This window comes from Thunnus maccoyii, chromosome 5 (assembly GCF_910596095.1).
Source record: "Thunnus maccoyii chromosome 5, fThuMac1.1, whole genome shotgun sequence".
Taxonomy (NCBI): Eukaryota; Metazoa; Chordata; class Actinopteri; order Scombriformes; family Scombridae; genus Thunnus; species Thunnus maccoyii.
This window is the reverse complement of record NC_056537.1, coordinates 16267207-16283446: the sequence shown is the minus strand read 5'-3', so window position 1 is coordinate 16283446 and position 16240 is coordinate 16267207. Positions and strand designations below refer to the sequence as shown.

Here is a 16240-nt window from a genome sequence, read left to right as displayed (position 1 = left end):
TTGGTTGCTAGTCCCTGCACAGTGCTGCCATCTAGCGGCTGGTAACTTAAAGTACAACAATATTAAGTTCTACTTCCGGGTCTTTTGAAGAGGATATCTTCCGTGGTTTGAGTGTAGCTCACTGATGTTCAAACCTGCAGCTGTTCATATGGTAGTTTTGTGATGTATCACCAGCCTGTGTTGAAGAACAGGCGCACTCTCCTCGAGAGAGCAGAGAAATTCATTTCTGATATTTATTTCACAGACTGCAATCTGAGAGGACGGTAAGACTTATTTTATACAGCTGATTGAACTGAGTTCAAAGCAAACGTGTGTCCTTTTATTTCTTTGCAAGTTTCTGCAGAGGATTGTTTAATATCACACTCATTCATATCGTATACGTAAATTACAGTATTGCACACTATACGCTGCACGCAGTGTTTCTTTAAAAACACTGACAGATGGACACCAGTCTGCACGATGTGATTGGAAAAGAAATCTGTAACTCACTGTAATATCTACAGGAAGTTAGGTCGTCTTTATGATGCTCAATTGCAAGTTAATACTGATCATACTCAATCTTACTTATCATACTTAATGGCTGGGTTTTTTGGGTTTGGCTTTTGCCTTCTAAATTAAGGGTCTATGATATAGGGTTTCATATTGTAAAAGTAACTTGACTTTTTGACTGATTCTCTGCAGCCTCTATGGAGAATCTTGCCCCCTGGAATCCCTCTCCTCGTTCCTTTCCCCCAAAAGGATCACATTCACTGAAGCCTCCCAGCAGAACTTTGCACCTTATAAAGTTGGTGATACCTTTGGACCGACGTGAGTAATATTGTCAGAGTTTATCACCCTCCCTTTGAAAAATAATTCCCTCACACCTTGGCACCAACCCAGGTCAAGGGCATCTGGACTTGCTTTAGATGCTTCAGTTCTGGAAGAAACTGAAAGAGCTCAGTCCAGTTGCTCGTGACTTAGTTCCTCCAGATATACTATGACCTAAATAACTTGAGAATCTTCATAAGTGCAATAACCTTAGCTTGATGCTTGTTCAAGGTGGTGGACTTGCTGGTTTAAAGTGACCCTGAAAATCCCTGAGTCCTGGAGAGGAAAAGAGGTCCATCTTCTGTGGGAAAGTGATGGAGAAGCGATGGTTTGGAGAGATGAACAGCCAGTTCAGGTAATGTAGCAGGTGATTCATTTCCATCAGACTAGATTAAAATGCCCAAATTGTATTCTAAACCCATGTCTAGATTTCATTGCGATGTGTGATGTGTGTATTTTTAGGGCTTGACTAAAGAGGGCGAAAAGACGAGTTACATCCTATCTGACTGCCTCAAAGATGAAGAGCCACACAGGTCGGTCAACAAACATTTTCTGCTTCTGTACACAGTTTAGCTTACTAAATGTTTGGTTGCTGATTACACCTGTAATTTTCACATTTTTCCTTGTTCTTTAGTGTCATCCTTTATGTAGAAATGGCCTGTAATGGGCTTTTTGGAGCTGGTCAAGGGTCAATGATTGCAGCCCCAGACCCGAGCAGGAAGTTTTCTGTACAAAAGGCTGAGCTGGTGGTATTCAACCGGGACGTAAGGGAGCTGGTGACTGATTTTGAGATGCTGGTTGACATTGTAAAGGTACAGTCACACAAAACAATACTTGATGACGTCTTACTTTCCAGGAAAATGAAAATTTAATAAAGGCACTGGACTATTTCCTCTTACTTCACAGGAACTCGGAGAGGGAGAGCAGCGAGGCTACCAGGCACTCTTTATTGTTAATGAGATGGTGAACCTCTGTGACCCCTCTGATCCCAGCTCTTTCTCCAAAGCACACAGTCTGGCTCGCAACTTCTTCAACCAGCGGAATGGACAAAGCCAGCACATTGTGCATGCAATGGGCCACTGCCACATAGACTCAGGTCTCAATTTAGTCTCTTATTATTATATAGAACTGAGTATATAAATATGTGTCCCTGAGTATCAAAAGCTGTCAAGTACATAAAGCTGACATTGAAAATCTGGTCAGATTTTTTAGTCTTGTTGCTTGTTCTTTGATTAGATTTGCATTGATTTAAATAATAATCTTGCCAATTTTATTCTATTTTATTTAGTTAATATATTATATTAGTTTTGGTACAGAAACTATCTAATTAGCACTAATATTGAAAATTTTCAAATGATACCCAGCCTTATTACTGGAGTAGAATATGTCAAATGAGTTGATAAGTTTGACTCTGTATCCATAGCCTGGCTGTGGCCCTACGAAGAAACCATTCGCAAATGTGGCCGAAGCTGGGTGACAGTGATCCGATTGATGGAGAAGAACCCAGATTTTGTGTTTACTTGCTCTCAGGTAATTCCTCAATTTACACAGTGTTATCTGATCAGTAAAGGTTTATAGTTCTGAGGAATTCTCTTCAGCTTTAACCCATTTGCTTTTTGTCCAGGCTCAGCAGTTCCAGTGGGTAAAGAGCTGGTACCCGGGACTCTTCTCCCAGATCCAGCATTACGTCAAGAAAGGCCAGTTCATTCCAGTTGGAGGAGCGTGGGTGGAAATGGTAAAAACCTTCCACTTAGCCCTTTCTATAAATGTAACATCCTAAGTTAAGATGTGCTTATTGAATGTTTTCCTGTCAGGATGGCAATCTGCCTTCAGGTGAGTCCATGGTCAGGCAGTTCCTGGAGGGCCAGCGCTTCTTTGAAAAAGAGTTTGGGATCTTGTGCAAAGAGGTAGGGATTCAAAAACATATCTGTATAACCTGAGTTAGTCTCCGTAAGATAATGTCTGCTACAGTTGTGACTCTTTTTTCTTTACAAATCCATAACATACTGATCGTTTCTCTGTACTCTTTAGTTCTGGCTTCCAGATACATTTGGCTACTCTGCCCAACTTCCTCAAATAATGCAAGGCTCTGGAATTTCTAATTTCTTGACACAGAAGCTCAGCTGGAACCTAGTCAACACCTTCCCAGTGAGTTCATTACTGGGCAGTTTCTGAAAAACAAAGTTTTAACTTGAAAGGATTGTTTTTCAGCTTTGATTATTTTCTCCCAAAGCACAACACATTTTTCTGGGAAGGTCTTGATGGCTCCAAGGTCCTAACTCACTTCCCACCAGGAAATTCCTATGAAATGAAGGGCAAGGTTGAAGACGTGAGTTTTGCTTCCAGTCAATATAACAAGGTCTGTGAAAAAAATATTTACAGCTTTATCAAAAGCTTACATTCCTCTGTTTTTCTCTGCCCCCAGCTGGTGAAAACTGTGAAACACAACAAAGACAAAGGCAGAGCCAATCACAGTGCAGTGCTGTTTGGTTTTGGTGATGGTGGTGGTGGTCCCACTCAGCTGATGCTAGACAGACTCAGGCGGGTCCAGAACACAGATGGACTTCCCAAGTCAGTTCCTTTCCCGCACATAAATGTAGCACTTGCCTTCCTGTCCCAATGTTTAACTTGACAGTCGTCACCAACAATGACTGAGCCCAAACCGACATGGGAAACACTTCCTACCAATAAATTAGTCATGAGTTTTATATTGGTTTTCCCCTCACTGTGAGGTTTCTGTCGCAATTTCCAAAGGAGTGTGGCACTTGGCAATAAACCACAAATGTGAAAGGATGTGAGTGATATGTACTGATGTCATTGTGGTAGTATTTTACAATAGCAGTCAATACCATCATGTTTTAGTCAGAATGAGGAACAAAGGTGTAACCAGTGGGTTCACTGCTCATTTCCATCTCCAAATCTGGTGTGTTTTTCAGGGTTCAGATGTCCAGCCCTGATGATCTTTTCTCTCAGCTTCAGGCTGACTCAGCTCTGCTTTGTACGTGGACTGGAGAGCTCTTCCTAGAGCTGCACAATGGCACCTACACCACACAGGCACAGGTAGTCTAGAGATCTCCGAGTAAAAGTTCTCAGAAAAGAAGAACCCACAGGACTATTATTACTCTAAAAATAAACCATAAAATATATATTAAAAATATGTACTTTTAACAGAGTAAATCTGCCCTTATGTGAAAGAGTATATGTCACTTATATGCTAGATTTACTTGCTTTGATTGCCTTGATTTCCATATACTCAGAGAATGGCCTAATTACCAGAACCACCACCATACAAAATAATACAGTCCCACACAACACCACAAAATACCCATGAACGAGAGGCGGGTCATATTTTGTCAAGAGAAAATGTGCAGGAAATGGATATAAAATGTGTTATGTCAAGTATCCATGGAAAACAGCAGAAAAGGACTTTCCAAAGGGGTCAATGAAAACAGTCAGACAAAAGGAAGGGAGCTGTCAAAACAAAACAAATGAGAAGTTAATATGCTCAATACATGCACAGATACAGGCACAAAAAGGAATGAAAAACCAAGAAAAGGCTTGGATCAGAAGCTACTCTGGAGTGCAATACATTTCAAGCTTGGCACTCTTCCTCAGGCAGCATCCACACCTTTTCTTACACCGATCCTTTTCTGTGTTCTTCATGCCATTTAGTGCTTCTATTCTTGCACATATTGAGCATATTAAATTCTCTCACTTTTTTTGCATTTGACAGCTCCCTTCTTTTTTTCTTAGTATATAACCAGTACATCTGTATGAAAGGAAAAAATGCTACATTTAACTAATTTGTCAAAATGATTTACAATGTTTGTACTATTTTCCAGATTAAGCAAGGGAACCGCCAATGTGAGACGCTCCTTCATGACATTGAGATAGCCAGCAGCCTGGCGCTGTGTCGGGACAGGACTTTTCAGTACCCTGTGGAGAAGCTGCGGGAGCTCTGGAGGTCCAGATGCACCTATTAATAATTGATGATGAATATTAATAAACAGATGGTCTCTGTTGTTACAGTGCAGAAATTGTTTTTGTATGATTTTCGCTTATAGGCTGCTTCTTCTAAACCAGTTCCATGATGTGATCCCTGGCAGTTGTATAGAGATGGTTGTGGAGGATGCACTCAGGTATTATGAAGGTACAGTTTTTATTACAGTAGCTGTCCATTAAAATCTGCACCATATTGATGTTTTCTCAAAATAACAAATACTTCACACTGTGTCTCAGATATCCGTAGTGATGGTGCCACGCTGCTGCACGATTCCTGTGGCGCCCTGGCCTCAAAGGGCAACTCCACTGGTGTGTTCAACTCTCTGCCATGGGAGCGCCAGGAAGTCATCCAGATTCAAGATGGTGCTGGTAAACCTGGTCTGGGTATGTTAGATATTTACAATATTTAGGTTGCATTTCAAACTACAGTTCCATGTTTGATGGTTTGTGGTGATGATCTGTCGTACTGCAGCTCTCGTGAATGTTCCCAGCATCGGTGTGACTCCTGTTAAAGCCATGCAGCCTGTGACTCCAGTCAGTGTCACTGCTCAGGTATGTTCAGGTAGATGCATAAAATTTGTTAAATTTGCTATGTTGTAATTCAATTTGGGTAACAGAGTGATTGTGTAACATTACAGGCTGATGGCACTGTCGTCATGGAAAATGGGATCTTACAGACTGTCGTAAATAAAGATGGAACTTTGGCCTCACTGTATTTGATCAATGCAAACAGGTACTCTAGGACAACATGTGAAAGGCCTGTTTATTGTCTACCACAGCGTCAGCATTAATGATCTTTCTCTCCACCCTGTTGCTTTCAGAGAAGCCATCTCTGATAGCTGTCATGGCAACCAGTTTGTCATGTTTGATGATGTCCCCCTGTACTGGGATGCCTGGGATGTAATGGACTACCACCTTCAGACAAGGTTTCAGTCTCTCCTGTTGCATCCATCATCTTCATAATCTTTAATGCATTAAAATATATCACAGTACTGTTAACAAGCACTCCAGATATGACTGTTATAAAACTAACAACAGAATTGACCCCATAGGAAGCCGGTGGTGGAGGTGGTGCAACCGGTTCATGTGGTATCCTCAGACGGGCTCCGAGGCAGAGTCAGCTTCACTCTGAGGATCAGTGACAAGAGCACTGTTACGCAGGAGATTGTCATGGATGCCATGTGTCCTTACATCAAGTTTAACACACAGGTACACTGTAATGTTGTACATTCAACTTACCTGCACAGATCCAAATAATCATCACAGTTGAAATTCTGTGTTGAGGCAAATTCTATTCAATGCTTTCAACAAAGCAATTTTTTAACCAAATACAAAATATAGCTGCAGATAAAAACAAGAAATACTAAATGTTGCATCTTCCAATCTCAGGTGAAGTGGGCTGAGTCACACAAGTTTCTCAAGGTGGAATTCCCTGTGCGAGTACGCAGTCCCAATGCTACTTATGAGATCCAGTTTGGCCATCTGCAGAGACCCACACACAGGAATACTTCATGGGACTGGGCCAGATTTGAGGTACGACGCTGTGCAGTCAGCTGTACGACTAGGGCTAGGTTAATGTTTATTTTAATGTGAACTGACTTTGACTTGGACAGAAACAGAGTTTTTCTGTTTCAGGTCAGCACACATGAATGTCACAACCAAACCACTTTGACAAAACAGCAAAATGAATGCTCTTGAAATATACTGTATTTTATGCTGACACGTTTTGTCTTCTTTACTGTTTTTGATCATGTTTTCATGATTCTCAGGTTTGGGGTCACAAATGGGCCGATCTGTCGGAGCACAATTTTGGAGTCGCACTGTTGAATGACTGCAAATACGGCTATTCAGTCCACAAGAACACTATGACGCTATCCCTGTGAGGCTTCCCACAGTTCATATATAACAATATTATAAATAGTGCACTTCAATCACATAAAATTTAAATGATCCTCACATCTAACAGTAGACATCTTTGTCTCAGGCTGAGAGCACCGAAGGCCCCAGATGCCAATGCTGATATGGGGACTCATAATTTCACCTATGCAGTCATGCCTCATACAAGTAGGTTTTAATTATCTTTCTTCCTTTTCAAACTCAAACTGCTGAACCTTAATATAATATTTTGTGTGTCTGTTACACTAAAGGATCCTTCCAAGATGCCTCTGTCATCCAGTGTGCATACAACCTGAACTTCCCTTTGAGGTTGATCCAGTGCTCCCCTGACACTGTGCCATGGAGCGCCTTTTCCATCAGCACCACAGCAGTCATCCTTGAGACCGTTAAACAGGTATCCCATTAAGTTCTGAGCTTGACCTGGCTTGATTAAATCCACTCAGCCCGTTTGCCCAATTTGCCCAATTTACTCCATTTGCCATAACAGGCTGAGGACAGGAAGAGAGCGCTTGTAGTCAGACTGTATGAGTCCCATGGGAGCAGCGTGACCACAACTCTCTGCACTGCCCTTCCAGTCAAGGAAGCCTGGCAGTGAGTATATTTATTTTTATCACGTTAACTGCTGTCTGGCATCTTTTATTGTATTGTCTACCAAGAATGAAACTTTTTTTCTTCCCCTTTCAGTTGCGATCTTTTGGAGAGACAAGACGTCACTCGGCCAGTACGTGTAACATCAGATGGAATCACTCTGAACTTCGGCCCCTTCCAAATTGTGTCACTTCTCCTCATTTTGTAATTCATATCTTTTTTTACCTAATCTCAAGTGGATCACATTTAGAATACTACTTAAATGTAAGGTGGAGAAAATTAAACTGATAACAACTCACAAATTTACACATTATGATGTCCAATCCAAAAAAAATACATCTTGATACTGAAGGTTGAACCTAGTTAAACACTAAATGTATCATCTGATGTTGATGAGACTGATAATTGGGAATCAAATTGCATTGTTGGCATCTATTTTAGCCACTCATATTTGATAATGTGAAAGAAATAATGGGATTATTTGCATTACACTAATAAACTGCTGCAGAACTTTTGTAGAAAAATGTTTTATTAAAAATATTTAAAAAGTATAAAAACAATATGATCCCATACAGTGGTTCTTCCCCCTTGTTTTCATTTGGCACTCTGTGTGGTCGTTCTTCTACTCCGCCTCTGTGGACCCGCACCTACAGCTTGCTCTGCACTGCTGCTCTTCCTCCTTCGTGCAGCTGATTTCTTTTCATGCTGAGGTGTGTTTACTTCCCGCAGGGCCTTTTCATTCTTTCTTCTCCTGAATCCGGCTTCCTTTTGACAGGCATCCTTTTCTTTCTTTGGAGTTTTCTTTGGAGTTTCCTGTTTTACCGCTTTTTTCTTTGTTGTGCTTACTGAGCGACTCCTGGCCACCTTTATGAAATCAGACCGGTGTTAGAGATACATCCGCAGAATTCATTATTGCTCAAACAATAAGTGACAATTTATACCTTTTTCTTGTCAGTGTAGTCATGGTCATCTTCCTTCTTTGCTCTCTTTTTTGCCTTGGGTGACTTTGAATCTATGGTGGGAGAAAAGACAGGATGCTGGTTCAGTCAGAAGCACTGAGTTTTCTCAGATACATTTCAGCTGAAGATCTTCATTTCATTTCTTCAAAGTATTACATACCTTTAGGCGCCATGGGACCTGGATCTCCCTGTAATTAGAATAGGAGGTATCAGTATTATCAAATCCTGTGCCAGAGAATTAAACATATGATTTTCCCATAACTCACTTTGAACCACATAGTTCTGCCATTGTGGTCGCGCAGAGACTTCATTCCATCTACATAGTAACACTGCAGCCATGCCTCAAAGTCAGAGTAGTCTGCCTTCTCAGGATCGTAGCCTTTTCCACCTTAAGGTCAAAATAGTCACAAAATGTAAATGTGTCACAAAACAGGAGCATTGTTGTTTAACAGGAAGATGAAATTGTGTAATCTCTGGGTAAGAGTGAAATTAAGTTGTGGGATTTCTTGAGTGGACCAGACAGTAAACATATGATGACCCACCTAGCTTCACAACCTCCAGAGGTACTGAGTGACACAACCTTAGCAGGTCTGCAGTCTCCCCTTTCACCTTTTTCTTTTTAGTCTTTTGTAGAGAATACAGAAAAGCAGTGTTAGAAAATACAGAAAATACAAAGCGTCTGATGATCTGAAAAATGCATCTCTGTCTGTTCATTCACCTTTGTGTCCGTGATCTCATTTTTCACAGGCTTCTCATTGTCACATAAATCTTCTGACTCAAGGCCTTCCAGTGCGGTCCTCGCAGGCACAAAGGGTGGGATGTTTAACCTAAAATACATAGACTACTTCAGAACCATTCTTGTGTAAAACAAAAAGGCTCTTTTGTTTTCAAAGTACAATCTGAATCATAACGCCCCCCCATGGGAAGAAAAATAACCAAGAAATGAAAGCAAGCTATTCATTTCGTTTCATGTATAAGGGAACTGTCCTTGAAACTCATGAGAGCTGTTACTGTTTCGTTATTATCTCAACAATACAAAACGTGTCTTCGGCCTTGTTCTTCGAAACAGTCTCACAGGAAAATACCTCTCAGCGCTATCAAAAAAGTTTGTATTGGCTTACTAGTCTGACCTTCATTCATGAATCATAAACAAGCACTACAGCAAGGCCACTCCCTGTTGTTTCGTACTGTGTAGCCCTGCTGTTACTTATGGTCTATTTGTTGCGTGCCAGGCCTTTTGCCCTGTCTATGTGTGTGCCTGCTTTCTCTTTAACATTTTCATAGCCTCTAATTACATCTGGCAAGGTAATTCAGCTGCACAACAGCTATATGAGCACATCTACCAGAATATCTGTTTGTGTGTACTCCCCCTGTAAATGTGGCAATATCATTTAGGGATGCAAAACTTCTCTTCTCCCAATACTGATGCCGATACCTCAATTCACAACATACCAATCCATTACCAGTGGTTTACATTAACTAAATTTGGTATCTACTGCATATATACAGTACCAGTCAAAAGTTGACACACTTTGTCATTCAAGTGACTGGGAAGGTGTGTCCAAACTTTGGACTGGTATTGTATCTCACAACGTGAAACTTATTTAGGTAATTTTTATGACTCAGAATCGGGTGGACTGTCTAGTAGGTTTGAAGATACAAGGAATTTGCCTTGGTGTTGTGGTGCATAACAAGCAAAATATACAAGTTAAGAAAGAATACAAGTAACACAAGTAATCATTAATAATATAAAATCGAAATTTACAATAAAAATATGTAAAAAAAACATTCTTAAAAGAAAAGAGCTATTAGACTTTAAAATGAAGAAAATGGAATGTACATGCAGACTGGTGACAAATTAAAGGAAAAACTGGTACAGGCCTGAATGCCTGACCCCTACAGTGAGGGGATCTGGTGGCTCTGTTATGCTTTGGGGGGCATTTTGCTGGCATGGTTTGGGTCCACTTGTCCCCTTAGAGAAAAGGGTTACTGCATTGCAAAATGCCCCCCACAGCATAACAGAGCCACCAGATCCCCTCACTATGGGGGTCAAGCATTCTGACCTTTTCCTTTAATTTGTCACCTGTCTGTATATTGAACAGGAATGTGCAAATAATCATAAATACTGAATTGCACTAATGTAATGCTCCATGCTAGATGTGGCAGGTTCACAGATGTGTAAATAAAAGGTAACATGAGGCCAAGGATTGCCATGGCTCTAACAGCTAAGTAAGAAGCCTCCTGAGTCTTAATTAACTGCTAGAGGAAACACAGAGCTTTATAATGACATTAATGAAGAAACTATATTCAAGGCCACGAGGGTGGTGCTGTTTCTCACCTGAAAAGAATTTCAGCCCTCAGGTAGTTCCCGATACCATTGAAGTACTTCTGATTGAGCAGGACTTCACAGATAGGCCTGTCAAAAGCACGGTCAGCCAGGTGCGAAATAACATTCTCCCTGCAAAATGATAAACCAGTCAGTATGACAATATTTTGTTTGAGCAGGTGACACAAGCGACATGCTGAATATTACAGTATTCCTCACCTGAAGCTTTTGTACTCAAACATGATGCAGGGCCCTCTGTCAGGCTGCCAAGTCCCATTGGGCTCCCAGCTGCCAAACCTGCGAGCATCGACATAGCTCAGCACTCTGCACGGCTTCTCATTGGAGTAGAAACGCAGATGGGCATGTTTGGGCAGTTCATCCTCTGTGGTGAAGCGGAAATATCCCGACATCCCAAAGCGAAAGACAACATCCATAGGCTGATCTGCATGCCCTGATTTGACTCTCTGCTTTGGAACATCACTCTTTATGGGCGTCAGTGTGAGCTTCACTTCCTTCCCTCTGGAAGTGGCTGTGATGCGGTAGGCCTCGCAGGTGAAGGGCACATCAGGGCTTTTGCTGACATCAGATTTTCGCACTGGTCCAGTGAACACCACCCCATCACACATTTTGTTTACATAAAGGCTGGCAAGGTGGAGTTCTGGTCCCTCGGGCATTTTAAACAAATTGAGCTGTTCTGCAACTGCTGAGCAAAGATTATATCACAAATTATAACATTCAGGACAATAGGTACCATTCATGTTCTCTGATTTTAGCAACCAGGTGGAGTTAAAAGTCTAATGTGCCGTATCCACTATTATTTGAACTCATGTTTGAATTTTTTTCACCACTTACACTTATGAAAAAGTGTTTAACAGCGTAGAAAAACCCTTAATGCTGCCACTTCAGATTTGTGAAACTTTAATTTCGCTTATGAAAACTGAAAAAAATGGAAATTTCACTGCGTTTTTTCCTGCTTTCAGACAACATTGGACCAGGTCCAGATTAACAACCACTACATTTAGACTTGTCAAATCTGGACTAGATAACCAAGGAGACTACAGACACTCATTAAAACACAGTTTCAGATTTGTGAAACCTTTATTCTACTTGTGAAAACTGGAAAAAAGGGCGATTTCACTGATCTTGTGGCTAGAAATTCACAGCATGTACACATGAACGAAAATAACTCCAGCAGACTGTACCTTTATCACTACATTAACCTAATTGCGAGAAGGAAAAAAAGTTTTCTACCTTTAAGTGAAAAACAGGAGCTCAACATGGCCATAACCAATGAAATGGAGCAACAATCGTGCTATGAATTTCTAGCCGCAATATCAGTGAAGTTGCCCCTTTTTTCATATTTCACTAATAGAATAAAGGTTTCACAAATCTGAAACTGTGTTTTAATGAGTCTCTAGAATCTCCTTGGTAATCTAGTCCAGATTTGACAAATGTAAGTATAGTGGTTTTTGATCTGGATCTGGTCTAATGTGATTTGGATGGGGGAAAAGCAGTGAAATTGCCCTTTTTTCAGTTTCCATAAGCAAAAAAAAGGTTTAGCAAATCTGAAAGTGGGTTTAAACTGTGTCAAAACTTTTGCTATGAAGTCTAACACGGTTTCATAAGTGTAAGTGGAGAAAAAAAACGGAGAATCAGCCGCTAAATTTCACTTTTTATGTTTCCCTTGACTTTCCCTTTAACTCCGAATCAGAAACTGACTTCAGCGTCGTCAACACAGCATGCACACATCCTATAGTAAACATCCAGCCTCAGACTTTAAACATTACTCATCCTTGACTACGTGACACATATCAATATTTGGACTTTACTACGTGACATGCGTGCAGCCACAGACTACAAAATATGACACATTCAACCTCTGACCTACATCACATATTATGATAACTCGTGTAACCTTATCTGTATGAATTTAGTTGCAAGGGGCACTGATTGAAACAACTTACCCAAACCAGGAAATGGACTTCACGGTTGGTGAACTAACGTTATCTGAATTTAGGTGCAATAAGCACAACTTAATTTCTCAGGTTTATGTCTCTCTCTGCAAGGCTGCTGCAACGTGCAGGTGAGGTTTAAGGCTTTCACAACATGCTTGTTACCAAACACCTTGTATAACATCACGGTGCGGCGATTATGTCATTCGAAAATCTCGCGAGATCTCCAGGCTTCCCACGCTCTTCACTTGTAATCAGATGTTTTTCTGAATGTTCTGATCGGAGTCGGTGTTTTCATTGTTCATTGTTCTCTAATAAGTCACTGAAAACATTGAAATATTTAAAAGAGAGCTTGTCCAGAAAACGCAAACACACAACATGGGCAAACAATAGACTGTATGGAGCAAACAGTCCATCCCAATGCATGATGGGATATGTAGGCAATGTGGAAAATGGGCAAGGATGCAAATTTCTGTTACTTTTTTTTATTATTATTCATGAACATATGAAGGTAAATCACATATTATTATTATAATTCAAATTAAAATATGTGAAATAATATACAATATTTTACAAAAATGGTCCATTCAGTATTTTGCTTCAGTGTGAAATCAGCCAGTCTGGAAACTTCTAATTTCTGACAATTATTACTATGGTGGTAGAAAAATACAGCTAAATATCAGTCAGTCCAAATAAATATGGAGCTATTCACTTAAACTTTGAGACTACTAAATTCATACAAAAAAATAATACTGTACACGATGTAAGTATGGCAATTTTGGCAGTCTATCAGCATCATTTGTGTCCGGCTCTTGATCAGATATCGAGGTCTGAGTTGGACTCTCTGCAGCTGAAGTCCATTCTTCATTGTAGTGCATTCATCATAGCCTGGGCTTGTTTGAGCTCTGTAGAAATGTAGAGAGAAAACAGAATTAGCACAACATAATTTTGGTTTATTGACGTGAAAAGGAATTGTGATGTGACAAGATGCAGAACTCACCCGCAAGCAAGACTCTGAACTTGTCGGAAGAAACCGAAACAACGGTTGTCTCCGTGGAGCCCGACTCTGCTCCTTGTGCCTGCAGTTTCAGCTGAATCACTGGTTCATTGACTTCCCTCAGCTCACTGGAGCTCAAAGTGTAGTCAATACGCCAAGAAATAGCCTCCAAATGTCCCACTTTAATTTGTGACAGAGCAGAATTGACAACACCATTAGTCAGCACCACAGCCCCATAGAAGACGGCACTTATCATGGCTATTTTTGTCTTCCTCCTCGAAAAGGGGAAGATGAACAGAAATACTTACATCTCAAGCTTGTCTCTCTTAATTTGTCTTGCAGTGCAGAGTGCTTGTCTTCATATGATTTGCACAGCCCTGTTGTGTGTTCTATAAGAATGTTTAATTAAATGTCAAGTCAAAATGTATTAACAGTATATAATCACATTTAAGTGTCTCAACGCACTAAAAACAATAGTGGAAATATAGAATATATAGAATTTAGAAAGTAACACCACACAATAAATCAGCATTAAAATGTCGATACCAGAGTAAGGTTACAGCTATGCAGTACTTGAAAATTATAATGTCCAATAAATTAAGTGTATCTCTTCACAATATCCTAAAAAGCTCATCTAAGGGATATTTGCTTTGACTGTTTTATATAGTGCACCATTTTTATGGTGCATTGTGGCACAGTGAACTACTCAACCCCGCCACCCCCACCCCACCTAACAGCATTGTCCACTCTGCACATTGTGCACATACCCTCTAACATTCAAGTACAGTATGTGCTGAGTGCAATGTCAGATCAGTAACACGATAGACAATTATACAATTCAGTAAGATCCAATAATAACACAATAGGCTGTGATTTGGGACTTGTTTGTTTCTTGTAATGGGGCAGTTGTTAAAACATTTCCTCCTTGGGCACATATTCTGTCTTCACAACCATTGTGTCTTTATTCTTGGTGCACAATTAATTATGGAAAGACATCTGTACATGTGTGACTACAGAATATTCAACCAAAAAGCCACATTTTCATACCAACCTTTAGGCAGACCGAGCTGCTGCAGCTCACTGGACAAAGATTCACTGTCAACGTCATGTTTTGCTGCGCTGGAGAAAATGAAGCTTAGCACTGCAACACTGGCTTTGATGTCTCCACTCTCTGCAAAATGGAGTGATGCATGTTATTTCACAAAAATGCATTGTGTAACAGTGTTATTTGTGTATTGAGCAAATGAGCCAGAATGAGAGTAAATAAATGCAATATCAGCAAGTACATTTACTTCAAGGGGTTTGTATGGAGCAATTTTGAGGTATTTGTTATTTACTTGAGTTTTTATGCTTATTTTTACTTCTACATCACTGCTTTTCAGATAAATATATTGTCCAGCACATTGTATTCCTCTACATTTATTTGACAGCTGTAGTTTCTAGTGCAGATTACGATTTCACATGTAAAATGTAAAAAATCTGCTGCATTGTTTTAGATGAAACAACAGCAAGTAGTTAAAATCAGCTTCACCTTGACAAACTACAACAGTAAAATGTTGCTTGCACATTAAAGCATCAGGATTTAAATGCAGAGCTGTTACTTGTAATGGTGCATGTTTACAATCTAGTTTTATTTCAGTAAAAGATATGAATACTTATTTTTAATCCCTCAGTGACAGCAGGAGGGAGACTTACCAAATTTTGCATCTGCAGTGAGCTTTGCAACCTTGTCATACTAAAACAAAAAAGAGAAGAAAGCACAGATTAGTGTGAGTGAAATGTGTAGGGAAAAAATGATTATGTGGTGGTATAAACACTTACATCAATACCCTCTCCGAGCAAATCTTTCAGTACTTGAGCACACAGGAGTTTCATCTTGACACTTGACTGTTATGAGGCAGAAGACACGTGTATTAATTATCAAATAAACTATAATCTGACGTAGAAAACATAAGCTAATGTGAAGACCTTTATAATTACTCACAATTTTCGCTAAAGTGCTAATTTCGGCCAGCACCCAGTCAGGGCAGTCCAGATCTCCACAGAAACGGAACCGCTACAATACACAAGACATCACATAAGTGTTTTTATACTGCAGTAAAACTAAAAGTAGAGTCTTAGTGTAACGTTAGCATTGACATTAGCTATCAACTAATACAAGCTAGTAGCTCAGCCTGCGAGCTACCCAAAAGCAGGACGAAACATCGATAGAGTTCAAAGGAAATGAACACTTCATACATACAAGGTAATACAATGTCTACGAAATTAACTCGATTATAAATAAGCAAGCTAGGGTAAAATAATACGATTTTTAGACATGTTTACCATGGTTGTCAGTCAGCTGAGCTGCAGCAGAGAAGAAGTAACCAGGAAGAAGTCTGTGTTCTGGCATCTGATTGGACGATGGGAAGCGGGGCGGGGCCCTAATGTGCGGTGCGTGTTTTTGGCAACATGGAGCAGATTGTTTTATTTAATCGTTATCTCTTGTATGCCCATCTGCCCCTTTATTATGCATTAAGACACACCTGCAGCAAGGCGATACTAGCCTTTGTGTGATGTTTGATTTAAGAGCATGATTGTAGATTATAGAATCATGAAAATGTTGTGCTTAGGCTATATTAAATGTAATATTTGGTACTTTTATATTCCTTATGTTTGGTAAGGGACTAAAGCTTGGTGTTATTATTTGGACACATCAGCCAAGAAACAAGGT

At 40.1% G+C, this 16240-nt stretch overlaps 3 protein-coding genes across 4 annotated transcripts; 1 reads left to right on the top strand and 2 right to left on the bottom strand.

The window, feature by feature from the left end:
- The first annotated feature begins 92 nt into the window (after positions 1-92).
- Positions 93-7807, top strand: man2c1 (mannosidase, alpha, class 2C, member 1). The gene is made up of 26 exons (XM_042411980.1): positions 93-263; positions 682-807; positions 1039-1162; positions 1270-1340; positions 1442-1619; positions 1714-1903; positions 2231-2337; positions 2432-2542; positions 2622-2714; positions 2839-2955; positions 3041-3136; positions 3233-3378; positions 3744-3867; positions 4650-4771; positions 4872-4957; positions 5047-5193; positions 5282-5361; positions 5448-5542; positions 5631-5735; positions 5862-6018; positions 6199-6342; positions 6579-6688; positions 6794-6873; positions 6957-7099; positions 7193-7296; positions 7390-7807. Exons 1-26 carry the CDS (start codon positions 163-165, stop codon positions 7499-7501), a joined length of 3069 nt encoding a protein of 1022 aa, XP_042267914.1. The 5' UTR covers positions 93-162; the 3' UTR covers positions 7502-7807.
- Positions 7808-7810: 3 nt separating this feature from the next.
- neil1 (nei-like DNA glycosylase 1) lies at positions 7811-12757 on the bottom strand. Of its 2 annotated transcripts, none has more exons than XM_042411981.1 (9): positions 12543-12757; positions 10798-11281; positions 10591-10710; positions 8971-9079; positions 8795-8876; positions 8519-8640; positions 8413-8440; positions 8235-8305; positions 7811-8157 (listed from the first exon to the last, which is right to left on the bottom strand). In XM_042411981.1, exons 2-9 carry the CDS (start codon positions 11250-11252, stop codon positions 7888-7890), a joined length of 1257 nt encoding a protein of 418 aa, XP_042267915.1. In that variant the 5' UTR covers positions 11253-11281; positions 12543-12757; the 3' UTR covers positions 7811-7887. The 2 variants fall into 2 exon arrangements, with proteins under 2 accessions (XP_042267915.1, XP_042267916.1); XM_042411982.1 differs by having other exon boundaries at positions 10798-11278.
- A 376-nt stretch (positions 12758-13133) lies between these two features.
- On the bottom strand, positions 13134-15962 carry commd4 (COMM domain containing 4). Its single transcript, XM_042411983.1, has 8 exons — positions 15853-15962; positions 15512-15583; positions 15349-15414; positions 15223-15262; positions 14579-14698; positions 13836-13916; positions 13531-13707; positions 13134-13435 (listed from the first exon to the last, which is right to left on the bottom strand). The coding sequence occupies exons 1-8, from the start codon at positions 15853-15855 to the stop codon at positions 13395-13397; spliced, it is 600 nt and encodes a 199-aa protein (XP_042267917.1). The 5' UTR covers positions 15856-15962; the 3' UTR covers positions 13134-13394.
- Between the last annotated feature and the right edge of the window lie 278 nt (positions 15963-16240).